General features: G+C 36.1%; 1 protein-coding gene across 1 annotated transcript in view; it reads right to left on the reverse strand.

Annotated features, from left to right (window-relative positions):
- Positions 1-1,803: 1,803 nt before the first annotated feature.
- Positions 1,804-18,883, reverse strand: part of CTTNBP2 (cortactin binding protein 2) — an 85,267-nt gene continuing 68,187 nt past the window's right edge. The window contains 10 exon segments of the mRNA XM_088523751.1: positions 1,804-1,968; positions 1,971-2,154; positions 4,899-4,997; positions 6,904-7,036; positions 8,151-8,208; positions 9,965-10,150; positions 10,439-10,644; positions 11,988-12,166; positions 15,477-15,664; positions 16,027-16,179. Of these exon segments, the coding sequence (XP_088379877.1) occupies positions 1,919-1,968; positions 1,971-2,154; positions 4,899-4,997; positions 6,904-7,036; positions 8,151-8,208; positions 9,965-10,150; positions 10,439-10,644; positions 11,988-12,166; positions 15,477-15,664; positions 16,027-16,179 (1,436 nt within the window). The 3' untranslated portion in view covers positions 1,804-1,918.

Genomic DNA, 18,883 nt, shown 5'->3' on the forward strand with positions numbered 1-18,883 from the left:
CTTCCCACACAGAACCACACTGCTGATTCTTGATCTAAATGAGGACTGCTGTTCCCACAGTACATCCTCAATGCCGAACAAATTTAGCTGAGAACCTCATAAGGATTTTTCTTATACACCTTTTTTAAAAGTTTGATTTACAACAGATCATAAATCCTGATGTTGCATCTTGTGTGATCACCACAAGAAACTTTTTCAATTTCACATCCCTCACCAGGAAATAATGTGCGAGCTTCTCACACAAGCTGCCATCACACCGCTTCAGCATGGAACATGCTAACTGCTGAGACCCATTTCTCTGACCTACGCTATTTCACACTGCTAAGAAGCTACTGTAGAAAGAAGCACACCCCTTTCAGCACCAAAATTAAGCATGAGATCAGAGGATAAAAAGAAAATCTGCCTCCAACCAAATTCAGTTATATTCAACCACTGTCACCAAATAAGAAATTGAACTTTTAAACAGTAACTGATGAAAGACATGGTACTTTCTAAATACACCATAAGGGGAACAATTAAAAAAAAACTTCTAATATGTTAAATCTAAACAGATAACATAAACAAAAAGATAGGAAGACAGACAATACGCAGGTACAAAAACTTTATTCACATGAGTTTGGGATGACTGCTGTACACATAAGGAAAGTGTTAGGATATACTTACATAAACCTTTCCATAACTGAGAAAAATACAGCTTTGGAGAGTGCAGGCATGGCCATGTTAGTGTCCATACTGTCCACACCTTTCAAAGCCATCTCCTGATAACTCATCATAGGACATCCAAGATCCATTGATCTTAAGAAAACTATCCATTTTGCTCTGTCAGATGAGGTATCTAGACAGTGGGTGCAGTCACACGATTAGAACTGACCAACATGTAACTGGCTACTGTTAGGAGACACTGGGGAAGTATTCCTTTCATATATATTCTTCCTCAGGGGAAAATGATCTACCTTTGTAGAGTGTGTAGGGGGAAAAAAAAGTCTGTAACCCAAATATAATTTCACAGCAATTATATCTTAAATTCACGATAAAAAATGATAATTACATAGTAACTCCTGTTATTGCTACTACATTATCTCTGAATAATAATGTAGGTAAGCTTGTGCTGTAATTCCTTTTCAGTAAAATATCTTCCTGTAAAATGCTATTATTTCCTGGATACTTTAAAAACGTTAATGAAGACATCTAAAAGTTTTATGATTTACATGAAAAACTTAGTTATTAAATGACCACATTTTCTTCAATTACATCAAAGAATATGAGTCTGAGAAAAAAATAACTTTTATTGCATTTTAATGCCTCCATCTCTTTTCTAAAGGTAAGAGGTATAATGCAAATTCGTAACATTTTAGATGAAGAGAAGCTTGGGAGAAACGGAATCACAATTCAGCAGGCAGATGATGGGGAAATCAAAGTACTTAATATGGCTTGTAGCTGAAAGTAATTGATCTGCATTTCCAATCATTTTAGTTATTGCCACATTCCATTAATTTTTCATTAAGTGAAGATAAAAACATGTCTTTAAAATGCATGTACATTAGCTTTAAACCATTACTGTACATATTGTGCAACTCATCTGAATGCTGTTTAACACATGAACTTAATAGAATATATTTATGTACAGTATATACAAAAACCAAAATTCAGTGGTAATACTCCAGAATATCATTATTTAAACAAGAATCATTTTCATAATAAAAAAGTATGAAGGTGGCAAAACTGCCTATTTCTGCACTTTAAATCAATATAATTTCCAACTGATATATATATATATACAAATAAAGCTGTGGTCCTGTACACACTTTACAGGGAAACTGTTTATTTTTAAAAAGTATTTACATATTTGAATACTTGATTCTTTGCAATAGTGATTATGTGAACACTGAGAAAATTGTATGGCTGGCAGATTTATTTATTAGATTTTTCTACTTGTTCTTTTTTGTGCAAATTCCAAATCTCTCTTTTTGTGTTATCTGCCTCTATTTGCCTTGTATTACTGCTGCTGCTTTTTTTAGTATTCTGAGAAGGCTGGGTGACTTTACTTCTAGGTACAGGAAGAAAAGATTTAACCCTTGAAGCACCCAACTCTGTCTTGGATTTACTGTTGCTGCTTTCCACAGTTCGACTGCTGCTGAGAGGACGGATCCCATCCTATGAATAAAAGAAAGAATTTTATCTGAATAAACAATTACTGCGGTTGGACCTGAAAAAAACAAACACCCTCCCTCCTCCACAGAATGCTTTTTATTTACAGCTTCCTGTGGTTTAATATGACACCTTCATACATATTACAGATTTTTTTTATTATAAATATGATTTCAGCCCCTCAAGTTACGTATGCTCATGAGCTACACTATTAAAAACTGGACCATATTCATCAAACCCAAAATTCAGATGCACCCAAATTTGGCACCTGATGTGCCAAAGTCAGATATATTGTCACCTTTTGTTTCTTTAAAATTATGGAGAAAGAGGTGAACTACATTTATAATGGTCACTGATATATATCTTTCACAAGAGATGCCTCTCTTCACATGCAGCAAAGTGAGTCTGGGAGAATTAGGACACCAGCTTTTAGTATCAGCCGAATCTAGATCAGTCTCTGGGAAGCTCTACTAAAAAAAAAAACGCTCATTTTCACCATCAGCTACTGCTTTTAATTTAAAGATTGGTGGCATGAAACCCAACTATTTATCATTGTCCATTGTTATCATTCTTAATACCATCTATTCCTTTGGGTTCTGTCATCATGTCACATTTTTTTTTAATCTCTTATCATTGTTGTCCTTTCTCCTTCACATGCTTGAAAACTCTTTTTTTTCCAGCCAATCACAGTATTTTAAATTATTTCTCACATTACTCAACATAAGGTCTCTTCCCTGGTCACGTATTATTAAATCTGTTTCTGTTACCTTTGTAATTCTATTTACTTTTGGAGAAAGATGCTTTTCTAATAACAAACTCTCCCTGCGAGAGCAGCTATACAGACTTACCATACATCATTGCCTCTAAATCTTAACTTCTATTCCTAAACTCAGACCCCCTTCTTCTACATTTTTGATAAATTGTTGTGTTTTTTTTTCTGTCTCTGCATAAGCTTTCTTTGCCATACATTGGTCAGAGTAAGTAATGACTAAATCTGGAAACAAAATTGTTTCCCCTCTAGCAGAACCTTGGGTTGCAGTTCCGTTATTTTAGCCAATATTTCTTACTGTGTAAGAAGGAATATAAGGGAGAAAAAAAGAATCTTTAAGAAAAGTTTACAGTAGGAATGGACAGGCCAGCAGACTTACCAAATTATACAGGCATTGCTACTATGTGAAGCTTTGATTTGCAATGTTTGAAATTAATGTGTTTAAAGGAACACTCAAAAGTGTTTCTCAAGTAATTAAGTTTTGAGCAAGGTAAGCAAGCCTTACTCAAGGTTTAAAGGTTAAAATTGTAAGGTTAAAATTGATTCCATTCAGTGGAGATTGCTTTCTGGACTTTAGGTAAAATTACAGGTTACAGAAAATAATCTAACATTTTAAGTATCTGAATTAGAAAAGATATGGTAAGAACAATAAGTCATCTCATCCAACATCAGCTCTTCAATGCTTATGTGCTCAATAAAACTATTGTCTAGGCTTCTTCTTAGTTAAGGAAAGAGAGACTACCTCCAGAAAATAATTTATCACAATGAAATAAAAGTGTCTGGGTTGGTCTTCAGAGATCCTAATGCTCTCAGGGCCTCCTGAGAGAACTTGCACGACAGGCTGAGCTGGCTAAGGGTCGATGAGCTGTGCGCGCGCAAGCCCTCGCCGTGTTCAAAACTCCAAACGAGCAAGACAGAAAAGGGAAAATGAAAAAAGAGAAAGCAAATTTTACATTAGTTCAGAAGGAAAGTGGACATAACCTCCTTTTAAAAAAGGTAATCCTTCCCTTTACAAATTCTGGTAATACCTCCTCAAAATTTCTACTCGTGAGAAAGAGTTTTGTAGTCAGAGCAGCTCAATTCTACTTACATAAAAACCCTTACAAGAACTGTGGCTTGAAATCATATATATATGAGTAATCATGACAAAAGATGGTACAAAAATATACCATAAGTATAGAGGAATGGTTAGAGAGCCGTGGACATGGCTGCCCAGCAGGCCTGTTCAATCCGGGGCTTTCGAGCTTCAGTGAAAGCACAAAGGGACTGCTGACTAGAGGATAAGCAAGTAGGCCAAGGTCAGAGGGAATAAAGAGCTGTTGAACTAAAAAGCTGAGCTAACAAGTAAGGGGGGTTGCTGTTAGGGTCTTACATCATTGTCTACCAATTAGAAGCCTTTGTAGTTACATCACTAATTACCAGAAACATATAAATATATTACATGCAAGCTAATAAACGGAGCAAGATCTAAACTCATATTGAGTGTGCGTCTTGTAACCCTGGCCAGCTCCTGGCAGACCCGCGCAGGTCCCAACACATAAGCAATTTCAAGTTAAGATTTTTTTTAAAAAAATGCTTTGAACTTTTACAAACATTAAATAGTTTTAATCGTTATAAAAAGAAATTGAAAATGGGCATTTTAGAGCTTTCATGTCTGTAAAAATGTGATGCAAATAACTTTTATTGTTGAAGGAATATTAACAATAGCTAGCATGGGGAGATGGTTTTCTGTAAACAAAAACTGTGAAGCAAATGTATCCGTTGTTTACTACATCTTTAGTTTCCACTGAGGCTCAGAGAACAAAACTTGGCATGGTGTGCTCAGTAAGTTTCTTAAGAATCATACCCTTTGTAATAACGATTTATTCTTGCAATAAACAAGGCATTGCAGCATTCATTCTTTTGGATCCATTCAGGAGCTTGGATTTTAGAGAAACTTTAGGTATGTTCTCTGTCCCTACCTTCACAGCTGTTCACCTACCTTTTGTGATGTTTTACTTGAGTTGGTATCACCTGCTGAATATACAGGATTGTTCTGGGAGCCATTTAACATCAATAGCTCATCCTTAGAATCTGCAATCTAAAATGAGAAAATAGTGATTTTTTATCACTCGCAGCAGAAATTATATTAAAGTCGCCAAGTTTTGGAGTCTTGGCTTGACTGACATATAATTTCTACTCCGTGCAATGTACAAATACCTGAAGAATGACCAATATATCTTTACTCTTGAGGAAGTAGGAGAGAAAGAGAGAGACTTAGCATTGATTACTGTCATTTCTAGGGCAATACATTCAGTGGAGTTCAAGGGCAGTTTCACATTGAATATTATTTCCCTCAAGGGACATCACTAAAAGGAGTGATCCTGTTCTCCTCCCACCATACGTTTCTTTCCTCCTATTTTCTATCAACCCTAGTGACCAGGCAACAGCAGATCTTGTCTGATCCGCTTTTTGACGCCTCTGAAAACTGTGTGTTTTATGCTGGGGAAAGCTTATCCAGTTCACTGCAAAACGGTTCAATCCCAACATACTAGAGGAAACAGGAACATAGAGAGAAGGGGAAAATAGAGAGAGTGGAAGTGCTCTTTTTCATGCCAGCCTGAATTAGGTCACAAAAAACATAACACGCACCAGCACCTTCGAGAAGCCTCTGCTAGGCAGCTAGGGAATTGGCAGCAGAAATTCCAACATGGATGGTTCCACCCATGATGAGGAAACTGAACAAAAGACAGTGACATGTATTCTCTTCCTTATCTAACCCATGTTTCCTTGAATTGTCAGCAACTCAGCATTACATTTTACAGGTTATTAAAACAAATTTAAGTTGGTTACCATTCCTTTAAACACATCCCATCCTCTCAAGCAGAGAGACGGTAAATCCCTGCTAACTGACTAGGGGTTAGCTGGCCAGCTTTTGTGCATGTGACTCATGGTCTGCAAGGACTGAAAGAAAAAACACTTAACAAAGGATTTAGGTGAAAGGTTTTTTTACAAAAAAAATCTTCCCAAGCATTACATTTCTTCTTTAATTAAAACTTGGCTGACTTCTAAGAACAAGCAGAATATATAAAGCAAAACTTAAGGAACTGTTGTCCAGGCTGATCCAGGAGCACATGATGCACAGCCTGAGCAGACAGTAGCCTAGGACCGGAGAAGACGGTGTGCTTGGTCCGTGTTTGAGAAGACACGGACCGGCTACTCCAGGGAGAACACAGCCTGCTGTCACTGCCATCTACTTCAGCTGTGCTAGGAAGAGGGAAAGGCAAAGAATAAATAGGAATGGCTACAGTGGGGCTGGATGCTTTGTGGGATAAAAAGTGAGAGATCCAACCTCCACCTTCTGCTCCAATAGGCCCCCTATAGTCACCCAAATCCCACTCCAGCTTAGATCTTTGTGACTCTTGGCAGCCACGTTTCCCTACCCCATATATAGGACCTGCTTCTGCCACTAAAGAGAAAAGAAAGAAAGAAAGAAGGAAAGAAAACAACACGCCAGTGTTGCCAGTGCGTTCTTTCTTGCTCAGGACAGCAAAATTCAATATTCCCTACACAGATGAGTAGCTCTAAGCTTTCTGTGATGACTAATGGGATTACATTAAACAAAGCAAATATGCAATGAATATTGGGAAGAACCTTTTTTTTTTTTAAGACTACAAAACAGTTTCTCAGTAGAAAAAGTGATAATATGAAAAGTAACATGGGGAACACTAATGCAGAGAAAGTTGTTGGCTCTAACATCTATGATGCATAAATTTGAGCCTCCTCTGCAAGCTCTATATACAAGGCATTGAAGGCGCAATTTGAAATAACATAATGAACCAGAACACCCACCCTCAAATCCATAATTTATTGCTTATTGATTCTGTCTTATTTCCAAATAACTTAATGATTTTCTTCATGCAGCATTTAAAAATTAAAAAATTTAAAATATGTGCCAAACAGCTGTATATTCTAATGATGTAAATTATTAAACACCCTGTGTTTACCTTGCTTATATCGGGCTCAGATTTGCTGGAACACATACTCTGAAGTTCTTGCACTAGATCTACTTCATCATCAGAACCTAGGGACAGCCTTTGCTCTAGATTTAATGTTTTTAATTGATCGTTGTCTGAAGATCTAGGAAAATAAAACCAAACCAAGAGAGCAAACAATTAAAATTAGGCTATGATAGAGAACAAAAAATTAAATATTAAGGAAAACATCTAATTGTTTCAAAATGACTTTTTCCACCTCAGGCAAAGAAATAAATCTCTAATTTATTGTCAGCAATACTTGTTATATCATAAGATATTTTCTTATCTACTTATCTACTTAGTCTCTCTATTCTAAAATTCGAACACAGGATTCCTTGCTAACTGAATATTCAAATCCAGCTCTCATTTTTTAAATGGAGAAATTAATTTAACTCCCTTCTCCTTTCTGGACTTCATCCCAACCATTTCAGTTTAAAAAGACAAAAAAAAAGCACACTGTAAGCAAAAAGGTTTTTATATATGCCGGTGAATATGGTGGAATCCAAGTTTCAGATTGGAAGTGAAGTCACAAATGTACTTCTCTCTGGCTAATTCACAAACTTCTCAGAGAAACTCAGTATCATTTAAACTAAAATGCATATACTATAGAATTTTGAATTGCTATTCAGTAAGCTAACAGAACCAGAAGACTATTTTTAAATATAACTCCAGGAAAAAAATGCGTAAGATCAGCTTTTCACGGCAAAAAAAAATTTTACATAATACTCTCAAGTCATAGGCTATTCTGATACATAAAGAACATGCATTGCTGCAAGGCTAGAACTACTAAAATGTATTCTAAAAATATATTAAAGGACTGAAATATTATCTTCTCCTAGAAAGGAGAATTAAAAAGCATTACAGTGAGGGTGACAGAGTGCTGGAACAGGCTGCCCAGAGAGGTTGTAGAGTCTCCTTCTCTGGAGATCTTCAAAACCCGCTTGGATGCAGTCCTGTGCCACGTGCTCTAGGTGACCCTGCGTGTGCAGGGGGGTTGGACTAGATGATTTCTAAAGCTCCCTTCCAACCTTAATGCCTGTATGGTTCTATGATTATTGATCTGAAGAGATATGGAGCCAAAACACTAGCAAAAACAAAACCTTCAATCTATTCAATAATGTGCTGATTATGTAATAATAATGTGATAATAATCTGATGATGTGCTGATTTACAGTACAATTTGCTAAGTGTTAAAAATGGAAGAGATTAAAACTTACTTTGAGGAGACAGTTCTTTTTTTACAATTTGGTTGTAACATAGTCTTAGCTTTTACACCTGCACAAAAAAAACACTGACTTTATTACTGTGTGTGCCAAATTCTTCATTCCAAAATCTGTGATGAACATGGAAAACATATTCACATTTGCAGGATTACTGCACAATAGGTTCTGCCAAAGATCAAAATACATCCCTTGAAACAGTTCAGATTAGCTTCAGGACCAAGTAGAAAGCAGCACATGAGCTCCTGAGCGTGGCACTTAGATCACATCTGCTGGTTCTCTCAAACAGAAATTATTGTCAAGACTTGACAGGAAAAATCAGGTAACTTACTCATACTTGTTATGAGAGAAAACATTTGATTCTGCTAGTCAGAAGTGGAAGGGTCTTAAAGGCTCTTGAAATCAAATTCACCATCTTGTTTTTTACTACTTTATCCCCAAATGACTTTGAGAGTAGATTATCTGGGTACCCACTAATATTATCTGAAGGCCAAGAGCATCTCCAAGTACGAGATACAGTATCAATCATGCTACTTCAGGTTATGTTTCTCTTTAGTTCTCAAGGATCTCAAGCAAGTTTAGATTTGTTCAGAATTCAAATGGAGAACTAGCAAGCAAAACTGGGACATTAGCCCTGCAAGCCAGCAAAAGCACTCTTCACCCTGAGAGAGATGAGGAAATTAATAGCTCTATTTAACATCAAAAAGTACCAGGCATCAGTCTTCTCTTTATATGAAGTAACTGAAGCTGGAATCATACTGTCCTTAAAACACTGAAAACAAGCAAACAAACAAAATCTCTCCTTTCCTAACTTTCCTGTCTCCCTAACCATTTTATGAAAGCAAAATTAGCCATTTGATTCTGCCTCCTAGAAGCCTGCTGGCTGGATGCAGCATGTGGATATGGTATTTTTAAGTAGAGAGAAGTATATGTTAAAGAACGTCCACTCCTGCTGCAGAAGTCCAAATATTACTATATCCTACTGTACATATCTAGTACTAAACTGCTGATGGCTTAAAAGATATTTCAAAAGTGTCAGTTACTAATAGTACTACCACATTCATGTACATGCACAATCCCAATCATACTGACTTTTCTCATCAAGCAACATACTTAAAATCACATGGCAGCCTATTAAAAACTTTGCAGCATCTTTGGATATATGGATTTTTTCTGTTCTATCTTTTGCAAAATGAAAATCAAACAAAAATCTTCAATTTAAAACTCAAAGATCTTCGTTCCACTCCAGGAGTTCTAAATTGTTATCTTCAACTTACTTAAAATGACAGAACAACGGGTGTATAATGTGTGAGGATGCATAGATGCATTTATTTTAGCCAGTATCATTGTGAAATGAAGACAAAGTACATGCAAAAAGAATACTTTTCTGTGTGTCCTGTAAATAAAGTGCAGAACTGAGGGATGGAGGAGAGAAACTCTACAGAATGAAGCTTCCTTTCCTCCAGGGGTGGGACGGAGAATGACAGAGCACAGTTCCAGGTCATACGAGGTAAAACCACTGTTCAGTTTCTCATCACCTCAGCCACAGCCCACTCCATTATGAAACAGGAAAAGCATTAGTACAAGCAAAGAAAGAATTAATTAACTGCCTCAGTCACAAAGAAATAACTATAACAAATGTGAACAATTTTACCAGCAAACATAAAAACAAATGCTGTTTTATTTAGAATTTTTAATTCATGACATGGAAATAATTTAGATTCATATCTACCCAGCTTAACCCTCCTCCCTACTTTTCTTTTTTGGAATGAGATCACTCCTTTTTTCAAAATTCCAATAGAAAGCTGTACCTTCAGTATTTGTCTCCTGCTTATTCCATGACTGGGAGGATAAATGGCCTGATTTTTTGCGAGGACTTGTGCTCACTTTTCTCCAAGAAGCATTCTCACCTCTTTTCTTACCACAATTTTTGTAGTTTGAAACCATGGATAAAGGGAAATTTCCTCCCTTGAAATCTGCCATATAATTATCTAGTTCTGAAACAAGAATAGAACAATGTTAAAAAGATCTCGCTGTTGCAAATGCTGCTTATTTGACTGCTCATGCAACTATTTAGATTAGCGATAGTAAATAGTTTTAACCATACACCTTCCATCATAACTAAAATTATGTTTCCTAGAAGTTTTTTGCTTGATTGCTTTTTATTTTTATTATTTTTTTTGTTGTTGTTCTTGATCTTGTTTTGTTTTTTAAGGCATTGAACAGTTTAAGTACCACTTGAATTACAATGTACAACTACTTGCCTTTAGCCTGCTCACTGTTACCTGTTCTGGGAAGAGGACAGCCATGTAGAACAGCTTTATTTAACAAGATACTGAGAGCAGCTTTAACAACAGCTTGTTGACCTTGGCTAGGACCTTTTTTGGTTATTGTTTGTCCTGGTACAGATGGTCTTTTCACAGACGCTCTGGAGAGTATTGCTTCTTGAACTCTGGGAGCTATCACAGCATTCCACAACTTGGACATCCACCTAGAGGCAAAATAAATAGCTAAATAAATCCTTTGGCTTCAGGACAAATTATTGAACCCACAATTTTTATATTTAGGGTAACAGATTTTGTGCTTTCAAGAAACATAAATACTTTGGACTACTTGCTGTACCCTTTTAGAGGGTGGAAGTTAAAGCAGTTTTTTTTTTTAATATTCATTATTTGACCTTTTTCAGATTAATTTGAAAACCTACTTATCAACTGATGCTTTTCTTCCTTTATATAAGGACTATAAAACATGTCTTCATGAAGAAGAGAACATTCACCAGTGTACAGAGTGCCCCTGACAGCAGATGTTCGCTCATAGCCCATTTGTTGCCATGGTGGGAAAAAGCAGCCATTCAGTTATGATCACAGCTTCCCAGTGTTCTTCCATTTCTAAACTTGTCCAGCTTAATAGAGCTCTCTATTCCTACAGCTGCCTCGCTCTCCTTTTGTTTATTTGATCTATGGTGAACTGTGCTTCCAGGATGCTGAGGATTTTCCAGATTGTCTGGTTTAGAGACTGGGTCTGATTGCAAAAATTTGATTCAATGAGACAAGGTTCTTGAGGGATTTTTGCTTTTCTCACAGATTATAAGTATTAGACTGTTTTAGCGCAGGAGTGAAAAAAAAAGAATCTTAGGAAATAAATAAATGCTATTTGTTACAGCTTATGGTTCTCAAAGGATAAAGGTTAGGAGTTTCAGGAGTAAAGCTGAGCTTGCAGCTATAAGAGATAGTATAACAGATAGCAAGATCATCTGTTTTAGGCCAAATTCTGTTTTTTTTTGTCCTCCTTATATGCCTTGCAAAATAATAAGACTGAGAGACAGGGCTTATATAAAAAAAGATCTGTTAAAAATTATAGGCTGTACTGCTGTGTTTTAGCTCTGCAGAAATCCATAAAAAAAGGCCCATTTGAATTAACTGAACTGTTTTGTTGGTCTGTGGATACACAGAAGCTGAAGCGTATACATGTGTATTATTTATGAAGCTAACTTATCTGTGAAACTGTATGTGTGTTTAAAAATGCTGGGTGAAAAAGCATTCCAATTCTCCAGATTTCCCATGTGTGCCTTTAAAAGGAAACTTTACCAACTCTTCCAGCTTAGAATTCTGAATCTGTTCAATCTGTTCCCTCGTATACAGAACAAAATCCTTAAGGGGTTGTGCAGAATTGTAGTACAAGTTCAATTTTAGTACAAGTAATACCTTGGAGCTCCCATGTCAGAAAATAACACTAGGGACAAATGGATGGGTTTGAGGGGAAATACAATTGATACATTCATATTAGGGATCTCGTTGCTGCTTAGCGGTGTCAAATAGGAAACAGAAATCTTACTTCACTGTCACTTGGCCATGACCGGGCACCACTGGACAAGAGAAGAAGTGTTTTGGCCCCATAAGTGCTTCAGGTGCTCCCAGACGTGATAAGCAAGAGTTGAGCTGGTGCCAAACGGCCAGAATCCAGTCTATGACCTTACATACAGGATCGCACGGAGGAGGTACTTTGCCTCTGAACTACAGAGAAAGAAAAGGTGACCGAAAAGATCTGAGACATCTACCAAGAACACTTGAAACACCAAGAAGCGTTGTTACCCCTGACCGCCAGTACATTAATATTATGAAAATCAGGAACAAACAAAAACTAAATCAAGCCTTTTTGTCAAGCATACAGAACTCTTGCTGTAGTAAATGGTATTTGCCTAGCTGCACATAAAAGATACCTTCTTATGGTATCTTAAAAGATACCTTATCTTTTGAAAGATAGGTCAATAAATATTTCAAGTATTTTGTATAGTGACCTATAACATCCTATATCATATGCAAAGTAATGTCCACCAGACATGGGAAACAAAAACACGCAACTTCCTAACGTTTACAAGACGTGAAGAATATTGTCCGGAAGCCTAAAAAAGACTATTTGAAATAAAGTTTGCTTTTATAATGGAAAGTAAAGGCCTCACTGCACAAATAGAAATAAAGGAAAAGTGAAAAGCAATGAAGAGGAAAAAAAAAAAAGCTTTAAAAAGTTTTATTTTTTGTCAAACAATTATTTAAATGAAGATGACAGAACTACCATAGGTATTGGAGTTAAATGCATATAAGTGCTTTTTCTGTTTCTTAATATGTGAGAGTTATTAATTCCCAATTCCAAAAGTTTTATAAAGTTTTCATTATACCTTTAATTGAAAATAAAGAGAATGTTAGCATTTAGGGCATCAAATTTGGAAAAGGCAAACAACATTATTTTTGACAATAACTATTTTTGAAGCAATAGCAAACAGAAGACATCTATTAAAACTGACTATGAGACAACTCTGTGGACCAAAACTCTACCTGCAGCAATGAAATAGAGGATGTGGTTTTGGTTAATGCCATCCATGCATACAGTACTTCATTTAGAGATTCTTTAAAGCTTAACTCTTTTTCCCATGTTAGGAGATGCACGTTGTTCCTCTACACCCTAGAACTAAAAAGTTTTTTTACTTTCTGAAACTTTAAAACAACGGAAAAAACACTGTGGAACAAACTTTCTGTGTACAAATAGCAGTTGATAACAAGCAAAATAATCTAACTGAATTTTCCACCGAAATGCTTCTACGGAGGCACATTTGGCAGCACTGTTTTTTTCTGCACCGTTTAAGACTAGAATTGCAAAGGCATCTCCCATATCCTATGCAAAGTGTATAATATAAATAGGATATATAAACGAACACACAAGCACACTGAACAGGAATACTCAATCTAGGCACATTCTCAGAAGATTCCTATATTGATTTTGTATTTGGTAGCAATAACAGAAAGATGCTTTCTAAAATTTACATTTTTTTGGTATGCCTTGTTAATGGAAAATTGTTTGACCAAGAAGATCTTCTATCTCATCCAAACCTAAATTAAGTCTTCGATCTAATCCTAGGATTATCCTCTGGAACAGTCTGAATTAAAGGAGGCATTAAAATGTGCACTAGCAACAGTTATTTGCCAGTCTGCGTTTCTTGAAATGCTAACACAAAGTCTACAAGCGAACAGTTTAATTTTACTGTAGAAAATGTTTTAAACTGTATTCCTAAATATAAAAATTCTAAATAAATTTTTAAAATAGGGGAAGAGTGTTTTTAATATGAGAACACAGTAAGGATAAACAAGGTATTAGAATACGTGAGCAGGGATCTTTGAAATAGCTGATTATTCAAATGATAAATGTAGTTTTACTTTGCCTGAGATTAATCTTCTATTTTTAGCATTAGAATCTACTATTTTCAGACCCATACCAACTGGCATTGGAGATTACATATGGCACATGCGTGTATTAAAAAAAAAAAAAAAAAAACATGTAAAATGTACTAACAACCCAGGCACTTGTCTTCATTACTTAACTAGGGAAGATAAAGGAAGAGGCTGTTTTCTCCAAATAGCCACTATGAGCTTTAGAGAGAAAAAACCACAGTGAGATGATTACCCAAACTCTACTGGCTTCAGCTGAGGTAGAAGCCTATTTAATTCTCAAGCTCTAATCTGTGAGACTGAGAACTTTTTTTGGCCTAAATTAAATAACCCTAAAATGACAACTGTTAACACAGTCCTGCAAGTTCAGGTAGCCATAGAAGTTTGGCAAAATAAGTTTGATGCAACCTTGTTCTTTCATCAAGTCAAGTTGCCACTGCTTGTCCAAATGTCTGCACATTGCCCTGGGTTGAACTGAAGAAAGTCCTTCTCTCTGATGTTGTATGATCTAGGATCAACATGTTCCTGTCTTTTTATAAACAAGCTTACACTGCACTTTATATATTCTGCAATTGAAGCTGGAGAATGCAACTTTTCTCCTCAAGAGCATGAAAGGGAATTCTGCTGCAGGCTTTCGTTGCACTGTGCTCCAGCCTGTATCTCCTTCCAGCACTATGACGTAGCTGCAGGAAACTGGACCCTGAACTACTGTCCCCTCTCCCGGCCTATCCACAATTACTACCCCCATCCTTTGCCAGGCTTCTGGAAGCCATTCATACTCTAAACCATACAAACATTCACTACGATTTCTGCTTACTAAATATTTATAGCTCATGGAGAAAAGTAAACAGCATTTCACAGAGGGAAAAAACACTGAAAGACTAATAGCTACCCACCTGAAAAAGTCACCTGAGAAATGCAGTTGCTTTTCTTTTTTTGAGAGTGCTGTGTTACTGTTCTACTGATGAGATTTTTCATGTTATTCTTCCAGAGCAATAATAGGAATGCCGAATATAAATACAAATTATCTAGGAGCATTTTTCCTCATAATAATAACTGAAATGTTCAGGTACCACAGATTTCATCTTTACAATCTCTTTGAGTCAGTAAATTTTTATAGAGAAGAAATATAGGGACACAAGAGGTGACACCTCAAGGGCAACCAAGACACATGTACAGCTCTACACTTAGAACTGACAATAGGTCTGTTGTTCCCGACAAGGCCTCTTTGCTCCCAACAGTTCTTGCTTCTCCTAAAGCAATTTCCTTTTTTTAAGCCTGTCCAAAATGCTGTTGCCAAGATTATCTTCCTTTGCAGCTGTTCTGATTAAACTCCCTCTCCCAATATCCAACATTGCCTGTCTGCAATAGCTGCTATCACAACGGAATTGCCTTCTTCTAAATAACTTTAAAAATTCCACAGTTCTGTTTTTACTCACATCTTTTTTTTTACAAAGTTAGTATTCTAACTTTGTTTTTCAGCAAAAAATGAAATAATACTGTTTTCCTGAACAACTTAATCATCTGCTCAGCTTTTGACATTACCACTACTTTCAGACCTCGTGATGGACAAAATAGTGAAGCCAATTCTAATTGTTCTTACCTTGTTTATAACTTTTCTTCTTAAAAACCTTTGCAGTAAGCCACGCATAGGTTCCCCATCCCACCGAAGCTGGACCCAACGGAAATGTTGCTGAACAAGCAGGTCAGAGCCATGAAGATGACACTTTGCAATTGTCCCCAATAAAAAGCAGTTCTCATGAAAGTAAAAGGGATCAGAAACTCCATTTGCTAAAAATGAACCAGAAAACATTTTACCTAAATACTCAGACCTTCTAAGTGATCTTACATAAAGGCAAGAATTATTGACATAATTAGAAAAAATATAAATAAGTAAATAATCCTTAAATGACCCTGCGTGTGCAGGGGGGATTGGACTAGATGACCTCTAGATGTCCCTTCCAACCTTGAGCATTCTATGATCCTATGATTCTATGAAATTATGCTATACTTGACTGAAAACAACTAGGTTTGCAATAATGCATAGAAATTTAATTAATGACATTTTTCTCCTTTAAGTTCTCCATTTGGTATGCATTATAATACAGTTTGTATGTAGTAAAACATTTCTTTATCTCAAATTCTTTAAATACCTCTTTGAATAGTGCAAGGATTTTCTGAACTACGATTCTCAAGAGGTGCCAGAAAATCTCCTAGTAATTCAGATAAAGAAGCTCTCTCCAGATTTTCTAAAATCACAATGGTTGTCTTGTTTACCGGAGGCTGTTTAGCAGGGACCAAACAGGCTGAAATATATTGAAAAACAACAACAACAACAACAACACATTAATGCCTCTTTAGGAAAATGCATTTTTAGTCAAGTAGATAGATTTTTCCACTGCCTGAGAATGAAACACTTTTTTTTTGCCTTTTTAACATTTCTACAGAAGCAGACTGACCACAAAATACATCTAAAACTAGAAACATAAAATCAAACAATTGAAATAATATTATTTTGTGTAGTAAGAAAAGAAGAAGTGAAAGCTATTATTAAAAATAAAAACAAAAACAAGACTGAAATGCCTATCAGTCTTCACATATACAAAGGATTAAAATATATGCTGAAAATAAACACAGCAGAAAAGCCAGCAGATTAAAAGTATTAAAAGTATCTCTGTTCACATTTCTTATTATTTTTGTAATACTCCGACTATTAATACTCTTAAATGTTTAACATGAACTCTTTACACCACTCTGATAAATGGAATATTCCATTTTCATAACATTTTCTCATTTTGTGACACTACCTACTGTTTGCTACTGCCCTCTCTTCTGAGCTTCCTTCTTTCAGGATGACCCAAATAATCACTGCTAGTTTGAGACACAATTAAAAATACCATGTCGTGAACCTAATATGTATTAAAACCATGTATATTTTATTTTATCACATTCCAAAACTTTTAATTTCCCTTTTCAGACTTAATGATCTTATGGCCTGCACTTATGCTGCCTTTGAATACACAAAGCTTCAACAGAAGGCTTTTACGATATTAATATTAAAGGATTACCTTGAGTATATTGCACCTTGCTCTGTTTCAGAACTTTTGAAAGGTGATATTAAATACTGTCATTAAGGATAAAGCTGAGTAACAGGGCAAAATCAGAAGAGCTAACATATGTTAACATACATATTCTAACACAGAACAGCTAACACAACACCTGAATCATGGTTACTTTGTGGGCAATTAAAAAACACACACACACAAAAACCTCAAATAATTGAATGGGCTAAAACCAGAAGAGACCACAATCTTCATCACAGAATACACAAAGCACAGCACTTAAGGCTTCTGGAAGAAACAGGTTTGCATCCAAAAGGAATGCATCCTGGAATAGGCTTCCTATTTGAAAAAGAAGGTGAAAAAAAAAAAAGAGACAGAGAAGAGAGAGATCTAATTTTTAAAAATATCTTATATGCTAAGGGACTGTAAGATAGTTGCCCCATGCAGTATCTAGACAATGGACTTCATGACTCACTGTTTTTCATCTGTTTTACTTCTGCCTAAATTAATCAACAAGACCTAAGGTCAAACTATCACCTAAGTTTCTGAAGATTAATAATTATATATAAACCCAATCTAATAAATTCTGTGGAATATTCTAGTCTTACTTGCTTTGGATCACTTACCTCTGAACTTACAGTAAGGGCAACAGTCTTTCCAGATTTGATCTGCCAGAAGAAAGCAAATGATTGATCCCTAGCAGAAAATAGAAGTTTCTTCATACTTTAAAGTTTGGCACTAGCACAGTGGACATTTGGGCTAGAAGGTGAGGGGGGTGGAGATCAGTCTTTGACTATTTTTAGGTTTTGACTCAACTGGAGACACTGGTGCTAGAACTCTTGGTGATGAAGTAAAAGGCTTCAGATCTCAATTCTACTGAAGAAGAAGGCAAAGCCGAGAGAGGCTTTTCTGGAAGGTAAGAGGAGATGGAAAGCTTAGTAGGTTCTTTGAGAGGAACGTGAGATTGCATCTAAGGTCTCAGAAGACAAAGAGAAAAAAAAATATGAAGCCTTTTCTGAAGCTATGTGCTAAGGATTTTTCCAACTGAAAATTCCCTAAGTTCTGGCTCACTGAATTCCTCTAGTTCACTGAATACCACCTGGGATTGGAGGTTTTCTCATTTTTGCAGCAACTGTCCCTACAGCAACAGTAGCTGAGGAATGTTATGTATTTATGTGCAGTGTCGTAAGTATTACTGCTGTGTTTTACTAAGTAAATACAGCTGAGTAACAGAAAGGATGAGTATTTGTTTGCCAAGTCCTAAATAGTATTCTCTTCATCTGACGGAGCCATTTAGAGAGGGAGAGAACACTCTCCTGGGGGAAAAAATGCAGCCAAACAATGGGGAAAAGGGTAGGCAGAAAAATGAGAGACTCAACCAGCATACAGTGCTGTAACACAAGCAAGAACTTTTAAGAGTAGTATGTTGCTGATAGATTCAAGCCTTGAAAAGAAACAGCATTCCTGGAGGCACAGAAGCTAGTAAGTAAAATGGATCATGAATGGTTTTCTGGCCTGCAGGCCAAAAATCAAAGCCTAGCTAAATTTTGACTAACGTTCTCTTCTTCTTTCCCAGAATGTGGTGACACTCAAATGCCAAATAAAAATAATCATTGATATATGCTATCCTTCAAACTGTGATCAGGATTTTCTGGAAAAAAAAATTATCATGGAATAAAATAACACCAGGAAGTAAGCTAACAGACAGAATTGAACACTGCACAATGTTTTGCTTTTCCAAATAAAATCCATTTGCTTTAGGACATTCAAAGTCCTCTTGGTATTTCTAATCTGTCAATACTGAGGAAGAAAAAAATGGGAGAGGTAGATCATCTCAAAACTCTGCCTCTCAAAGTTTCAGCACTGCAGCACGTGGGCCTGCGTCAATAGATCTACCAGGCTGAAGCTCAGTCTCAATATCAAAAGTGAAGCATAATGACAGCTTCTG

The sequence above is a fragment of the Tinamus guttatus genome, unplaced genomic scaffold (genome assembly GCF_059628265.1).
Source record: "Tinamus guttatus ecotype Peru unplaced genomic scaffold, ASM5962826v1 Tinamus_guttatus_pri_ptg000018l, whole genome shotgun sequence".
NCBI classification, from domain to species: domain Eukaryota; kingdom Metazoa; phylum Chordata; class Aves; order Tinamiformes; family Tinamidae; genus Tinamus; species Tinamus guttatus.